This window comes from Eimeria maxima, genomic scaffold (assembly GCF_000499605.1).
Source record: "Eimeria maxima Weybridge genomic scaffold, Emw_scaff35, whole genome shotgun sequence".
Taxonomy (NCBI): domain Eukaryota; phylum Apicomplexa; class Conoidasida; order Eucoccidiorida; family Eimeriidae; genus Eimeria; species Eimeria maxima.
Genome location: NW_013566367.1, coordinates 83616 through 91235, shown reverse-complemented (window position 1 = coordinate 91235; position 7620 = coordinate 83616). Strand labels below are relative to the sequence as shown.

Here is a 7620-nt window from a genome sequence, read left to right as displayed (position 1 = left end):
TCGGTTGCACACTGCAGGAACACTCTAATATGGAGCATGGTACACTACTTGGAGAATTACAAATATGCTCGAAAATGTCATTTTATAAGTTATTTGGTCTTCGCAGACTATTCCAGTGGGGGATCTTGGTGGGTCTACCCAGTAGGCAAGTAGGCAAAGGCGGGGGTCCAAGCATTAGTATTGAATCGAGAAAGGTTCTAATCCCTGATATGGCCGCGTGTATCTGGCACAATTAAATCTGCACGAACACTGCGAGGTTGTACGTGACTGTGGGTTGCAATTCATGACAAGCCACCTCTCCCGGTGCTTCAGGCGCTTGCACCTCTGTCTTCTACGTTACCTAGTGTCTAAGAAGAGACTTCTGCTGGTGTTATGGAGCTCCCACTGTAAGACTTCGGTTCCGTCACAGCTTCCAATGATCACGGGATATGATCGAGGGCAACAGTGGCGTGTGAGAGGAACAAACCTCACCCCAGAGCAGGTCCTGCAGCCGATTTTCACACAACTAAGGAGCTAAGGTCCTTCAAAAATATCTGTACACACAGTAAATTTTGTGAACTCCCTATTTTGTTAAATCACCACCTTCCTTAAAGAATGGATATTGAACAGGATCGGCCATCTGGTGGGGAGGCGACTAACGGCTACCAGCCTCGTCGAGTTGAAGCGCGCCTAACTTCTTCCTCTTATCCAAAGGAAAGTGTTTCTGCACTCAAACCACGAAAAGTGATCGTGCAACAGCCGACCACCCAAATGTGGCGGCTGCCAGGCAATATTTTTCTCTAACAAGCACAAAATGAACTGCAGTAGCTACTAGCTTCTTCGGTATTAGGAGGCACGACAATGGTGGCTATCTAAACAAGGGTAGTACTTTTCCAGAGCACATCGGGAATATGCACGATTTTCGTAGCGCATTGCCATACAGGCTTATTCCTAGGTCCCAAAGTAACAGGAAGCGGGAGAGTTGAGAAGTACTATGCAGGGCTAGCGAAAGTGGGCGACACTGAAAAGAATCAGTTAGTGGTCAACAGATGCGCAACGATGGGATCATAGCCTCTGAATAAGAGGCTTTTAGAAGAAGTAGCCCATGGAGGAAGGTAATTGATAACCATCTAGCTCCAAACCCAACCGCCTAAACCCTAAACTACTGAACCCTAAACACTAAAAATCCCTAAACCCTAAACCCTAGGCCCTAACCATAAAACCGTAACCCATAAAACTCTAAACCATTAGCCTTGTTTTCGTTGGCGCCGAAGCGCCACGCCTAAACCCTAAACCCTCGACCATAGTGTAGTGGAGCAAACGGCACGCAATAACTACTGTAAAACATTTTTAGAGAATAACCAGGGCCGTGTTGATATGGAAAGGTGAGTATTCTCTGAAGAATTTTTTAACAGGATCTTGTTTATCTTAGTATATGAGAAAAGTGCTCCTTTACTTCCCAGCCCTCCCTGTCGTTTTCAACACAGCGCTCTTCTATCATTTGCTGTCATCACCATGCCTGCAGACAGTTGGTTGATTATTTTGGTGGCTTTACATTCGTTTAACCATAGTATATCCTTCTTCCTAATGCACTGCAACTATTACAATGCATGATAACGAAAATTGCTGAGGCTTAACGTTTGTCTTGAATCGTGTTTGGAATGGGAAGTCTAACAAAAGAAATTGGACTGTCCTACAGTCCACACACTCTCTGGCTGCCTACCAAAGATATATCGCATCCGACCACCTCCTACCTCTCGTGAACACTTCGAATAAAACGCAAGTTTCAGAATCTGGCACCTGGGCTTGTTTCATGAACCCCACCATTCTGTTGACCTTGAAACAATCTAGCAGCAGCAGCCAATTCCCGTGTGGGGCCTTCGTGCGCTGTAGACAGTTTACTATATGAAGCTAGAAAATTTCTTTTATGCTTCAACTGTTTCGTTGTTAAGTAGTGTTCAGGGACTGCAAAGCGATCACCGCTGTGAAGAGCCCATCGGTAGACGCGCCGGAGCCAACGGGAGTGCGGGAAGATGAAGAGATTGGCCTGCCGGACGGAACTTCCGTATATCATGAAGCTTTTGTACTGCAAATATTTGTTGTTTTTCGTAAAATATATTTTGTCTAAAAGGAACACGCGTTGCAGCCCTGTCCATCGGCTGTGTCGGTGAGTGCAGCCAAATAGCGATTGCATTACACACCAATGGTTCGCCGCTGAAGGGTTCTGTCGTCCAACAGCGAGGCGTAAGCTTTTGGAATTCCGACAGCTTCTCAAATTCTTCTCAAAATATTCTTCTCTGTCTATTTGGAGTATCAGTTTCTTTTGTAATTTCTTGGGGCTACCCTCTGCCACCTCGTTCGACGCCGTCGGAGCCGCCGACGGGCCAACGACCGACCAGAGGGAAAACAGGGTGTCGACGGCATAAAACGAAGTAAGATTTATTTTTTCTCTGCAAGCAGTAAAAATTGCCCAACGGGTTGGTGTGCCACTCCGGATATTGTAAGGTTCCTGTGAATGTTTACGTTTCATCAAACAGCACCGATCGATTTCTGAAGCACTCGTTGGAATTCGACTGTTTATTTTCCAAGCTTAGAGTGTATTTTAACTTATTGTTCAATGTTAGTGTGGGTGTAAACTGCTCCCGAGTTTCCTTTGGCTACCCTGCTGCAATAGGTTGGGCCGCTGCCGGGCGCCACGTACACACAATCTCTGGGTAGATACAGGCTTGCGTATGCACGTTTGTGTGGTCTACTTGGCTTTTGCCTTCAGGTAAACTGTATCTGAAGCCCCGGTAAACAGAATAAAATGGCGGACGCGAAGCAGAAGTTGGCGCGCTTCACGAGTTGGTTGGGTTTGGCTTGTGGCGTGCTTTCCCTTGTCGTATTCTTCTTCCTAATGCCGGCGGTGTCACCGCGTGTTGTTGTGTACGACGAAAGTTTCACAAAGGATTACAACCGTTACACATGGAGGTTCGCTATGTTCTCGTTTGTGCCAGATGTGTTTGTTGACATATGGACTCCGTTTGTTATGGGCATGATCTCTATTATCTGCCACTTCGGGGAGTTCAGCTTCGACTGGATGTGCAGAACATATGGACACTTCTTTGTCTGGAACTTCGTAATGGCTCTCTTTGGACAGATCGGGTATTCGGGCATCATCGGCATCATCGCCAGCGCCTTCACGCTTCTTTGCACCCTGCTGAGTCTTATCTGTGCCTTCCTCGTCAAGGACCAAAGCGCGAAGCTGCAGATCACGCAGCAGAAATAGACGAATGATAGGTGAAGAACCAGAGGACGGACAGTAGACGAAATTAGAGGTGAATATGCAGCAACAACGAAGACAAGCGTGCCAGACATCCACTTCCCTCTGCGAAACGCCTCGATCCGTTCCCGCCACTTTTCGTCATGTGTGTTGCTGCTCTTTTTATATTGTATACTGTCAACAATTTATACTGTCTATAGCCGGCACATACCTGCGGCAATTTGTGAGCTGGATAGCTAGCCATCCAGTTTAGCAGGTATCCAGTAACTCAGGCAGTGAAGGCTCCTGCATTCCTGTCACTCTCTACCTCTCTGCAGCCGCACTTCGTCCTTCGCTGGAAGGTGCGTATGCGATTTGTTGTAACTCCAACTACCGCTGTCTATCCTAAAGGCGAAGTACTCACTTTCACCAATGCAAAGAGCATAAATACTGACACAACAACTCAGTTTAGGAAATTCTACATTCGGTTTAACTAAGCCCGTCCATACAAAGAGGAAAGCATTTAATAATTCAACTGCCCGTTTTCCATGGACTTGATGGCTGGCATAGCAGCACGTGCCTCTGCGCCATCTAAAAGCCCGAAACTCTTCAATGCACGCAATTGATGACTAACAACGATGTCAAAAGGGTGCTGCGTTTCCTCAAACGGAGCAGTTGCGAGTTTCGTGTTCTGCAGATTTCGCCTTTCATGCGATTTGCAGTGAAAAGCGAGGACTATCGTCCACCTGGCTGTTCGTTCGATTGCACTTCAATCTGTCTCTTTCGACCCGCTTTTCCATATTGGTTTCCGTGTACACCCCTCGGTATTTGCGTAAAGAAGCCTTCTGCACACGGGATACACCTATCTGAGTTGCAACGGTTCGCACTCTCACAACAGACTCCTTCTATTGTGCTTCTCTTAGTCCTTAAATCCATCGTATTTGTCATTCAATCTAACGTGATCGTCTCGTCACCCGCGTACATCTGCCGCCACTCCCGCGCTGCGCATACATAACGACCAAATAACACAGAAACAGCCATCTGCCAATTTTGTTGGCGTTGGCTAACGGCCTTACTACGACAATAACCTGCAGGGGGGTATGAAAATGAGGTACAATCGAGCAGACAGTAACAAACTGTTTTTATGACAAGAATGTGTGTAATGGTTCTTCTTAGACCCCCCACAACTGCATCTTTAAGTCGTCTACCGAGAGCAAAAGAAAGTCACGAGCCATAAGTTTCTCACTTCATTATTTTTCTGTCGGCACTCCGTCAATGAAGGCTGCAATCTTAAAACTACGCCCATGGCTGGTGGATTTACTCATCTATTTACTAACTATCTGGTCCTGCGCACCCTACACCTATCTATTCTGGTGCATGCCTTGGAGAAAATACAATTGCCACTACTTGATTCCCAATCCAAGCTGTGTTTCACAATCGGTCTATCGGCGTCTTGCATGCACCCCTCTTTCCATACAGTAGTGTATCGTTATATCTGTATCCCGTTCTCCCCTCGACATGTGTGTACCTCTTTCTTCTGCTGCTTGGCGATCATGTTTGAAATGGTCCGCCACTTTCGTGTCCAGGGGATCATCGGGTTCGGGAGCCGACAAGAGGGCCTGTACGGAGAGCAGCACCGTGCGAATCTGCAGTGCGGGGCTCCACTTGTCCTTTAAAATGTCTAGGCAAATGCGTCCCAGCGCATCCTGCTCGGGAAACAGCACGGATACACACCAGAAAAGCAGGCCCACGCCAATACTAACACGAAACAAAACACCTGTACCGACACAAATGGCATATGATGGTCCCCTGATGAATATGCGTACAAACTTACAGCTTCGTACAAACAAAATGTGACTAAGGTATATCACTACAACCTCTTCAGTCTGCTTTAGTCTACAAACGGTTCTCGCTCGTTCTGGACATGCACGGATAAAGCCCTTCCGGAAATGCACACTACCATGGGTCAGCACTAAGATCGGACGAGCTGCGAGAGAACGGGAACTCCTGGATCGATCGGCTGCCCCCTTGCGCGCTACCGTTTTACAGACTGAGCGGACGATCGTTTCATCTGTTCGGAGGCGACTAAATCAGATACTCCGTGCACATTAAAACGTATTAGCAATCCGTCCTTCGTGACTACCAAAATACTGAAGTATGCGCGAGATGTAATACTGAAGCACGAACACCTTGTCAACAAACCAACTACCACCTTTTGCAGACGCGGACAACCACACAATGCCTTGGATTTGACGGGGAACAGAAAGCTAACGTCCCATTCTTCATCTAGTGTGTTATTCCTACTAAATATTTCTCACAATATTCGGGTGGTAGATTTTCGTCAGGAAACGAACTTTGGGGGGCTCCATCGGGTACTGCTCCGGCAGAAACAGCTCAAGACGGTAGCGGCCGCCTGCGCGTAGACCCAACGCAATTTGCTGTATTAAAGAATTGGGCGTGGAGGCGAAACGCAGGGGGAGCAAATAATAAATCACTGAGGGTAGCAAAACCACGAAACCCCTCACCTTCGTAAGGGGTGCCAGCGGGCCCCGTCATTATAATTTTAAAATACCGGTAGTTGGAAGGGTCAGGGGCTGCCTCAATGCCAGGAGCTGCAAACCAGACGCCAATACGGGAAACGCAAACTTACTGTTACAAAAAAGAATCAGGGGGGGAGCACACAGAACGGGGAGTGAGAGAAATAAGGAGATACAAATGAAATGAAGGAGCGATGAATGCAGAAAAAGAATACACAAACGATAACTGACGGAATGCTGTCCACACAGAACAGGGAGGCACAAGCACCGGAAATAAGAAGGCATACTGCCAAAAAAAGAAGGCAAACAATCAGAATGCACCAAGGTGCATTCAAATCATAAAGACGGGAGATTCCGACTCAGTAAAATTGGGAACTGAAAACGCCTACGCAAGAACATGGCGTCTGGTGAGCATCTACGGCACCCCTGCGCCATTGTTTCTTTCCTTTTCACGCTTTACTACTAGTGCAATATATTAAATCATCCCTCTTATGCAATTTTATTCCTCCCTGTATATCTCCCCCCTTTCGATTCTTTACTCCCCTCGTTTTGGCCCTTTTTCCCTTTCACCCCCTTACGCTGTGTTTGCCATTTTCCCCCTAGCGCCAACTCGTCCAGTGTACCGTTCGTGCGTACAGAAAAAAAAAGCACGAAGATAAAGTTCACTCAGTTTGCTTACGGGGTTCGCTGGCGAGATTGTGTGTTTCTTTTTGAATGCGTTTAGGAACAAGCATCATACTGCTGCGCTGCCTTGGCCCGGCAGGGCACAGGTAGCACCTGTAGCGAAGTGAGGAGTTAAAATGGCAAGACAAAAAGAAAAAGGAGAAGGATGTTCGTAATTATGAGTCACAGGCAGAATGCAATCCCAGGCAGCCACAAAGGGCGATCGGATAAGCAAAAAACCAGCGGAAAGAACTAAATATTCCGCACTCCCCGATTCAGTAGGGGAACAGATGGTCAGTTTTCATGCTTATTTTCCCTTTTCGATGCAGATATCTATCTAACTGCACAGAACGATGAGCATTTGCGAATTACACAAAACGCCCTGCTCCTACCACAGCCCCCCAACGGTAGTGCCCGGCACTCCAATGGCGCCCGCGAATGGCAACGGGTAGCAAAACAAGGAGACTGTGAGGCGTTTAAGTTAAAGTAAGATATTTTAAGTGTTCTTAAGTGATATAATGCGTATAGAATAGAAAACTCTGTTGATGGTCAGGCCTGGAGTCTCAACAGTAAAGACAACAGCTGTAGCTGCTTGTAGCTAGCAGCCTCCGCGCACTTCGCACATCAAGCACAGTGGGGAGCCACTCTTCTGGCGTGTTAAACTAAATCCGTGGATAATTTTCAATAGTGAAACGAAGTCCAGGTGGTGCTTGGATGGTTCATGTGGGTCACTAAGGCTTGCAGAGACCTCTCGCGCCCCAGCGGTATTCTCGTTGCAAGTTTGGTTGTCTGCATTATGAAGCATGCCCTGTCTGAAGGTAGAACATGTATTTCTACTTGCAAAAAGATAGCTTTGTGCGGGCCGCGCAAGTGTTCAACCGTTGCCGATGGTTTGAATAAAGGGACCTGGTGTACTGTGCACACGTGGGTGTGGGGTTGTTGCCTCGTAACAGGAATTGTAGAAAGGAGTGTTGCAACTCAGGGCAGGTGCAGATCTACTCTCCAGACTAGCCCTAGTCGTATGCAGAAGGTGAAACTTGGGTGCTGGAAGAGAGACTACCAGCTTCTTTGAGATTTAATGTTCTGTTTCGTCCTTCTCACTTGACTCGGTGCAGCCTACGAGGGCAGGCTAATACGAAGCAGCACCCCTGTTGCGTCTGGTATTGCTGGACCATCGCTCTCTTGTAAGTCCCTTGAAAG

General features: G+C 47.3%; 2 protein-coding genes across 2 annotated transcripts; one reads left to right on the top strand and one right to left on the bottom strand.

Annotated features, from left to right (window-relative positions):
* Nucleotides 1–2785: 2785 nt before the first annotated feature.
* EMWEY_00006190 (hypothetical protein, conserved) lies at nucleotides 2786–3247 on the top strand (the record flags this gene model as incomplete). Its single annotated transcript, XM_013481531.1, has 1 exon — nucleotides 2786–3247. The coding sequence occupies one exon, from the start codon at nucleotides 2786–2788 to the stop codon at nucleotides 3245–3247; it is 462 nt and encodes a 153-aa protein (XP_013336985.1).
* Nucleotides 3248–4168: 921 nt separating this feature from the next.
* EMWEY_00006180 (ubiquitin-conjugating enzyme e2, putative) lies at nucleotides 4169–6156 on the bottom strand (the record flags this gene model as incomplete). The annotated part of the gene is made up of 5 exons (XM_013481530.1): nucleotides 4169–4221; nucleotides 4749–4926; nucleotides 5539–5633; nucleotides 5746–5832; nucleotides 6147–6156. 5 exons carry the CDS (start codon nucleotides 6154–6156, stop codon nucleotides 4169–4171), a joined length of 423 nt encoding a protein of 140 aa, XP_013336984.1.
* Between the last annotated feature and the right edge of the window lie 1464 nt (nucleotides 6157–7620).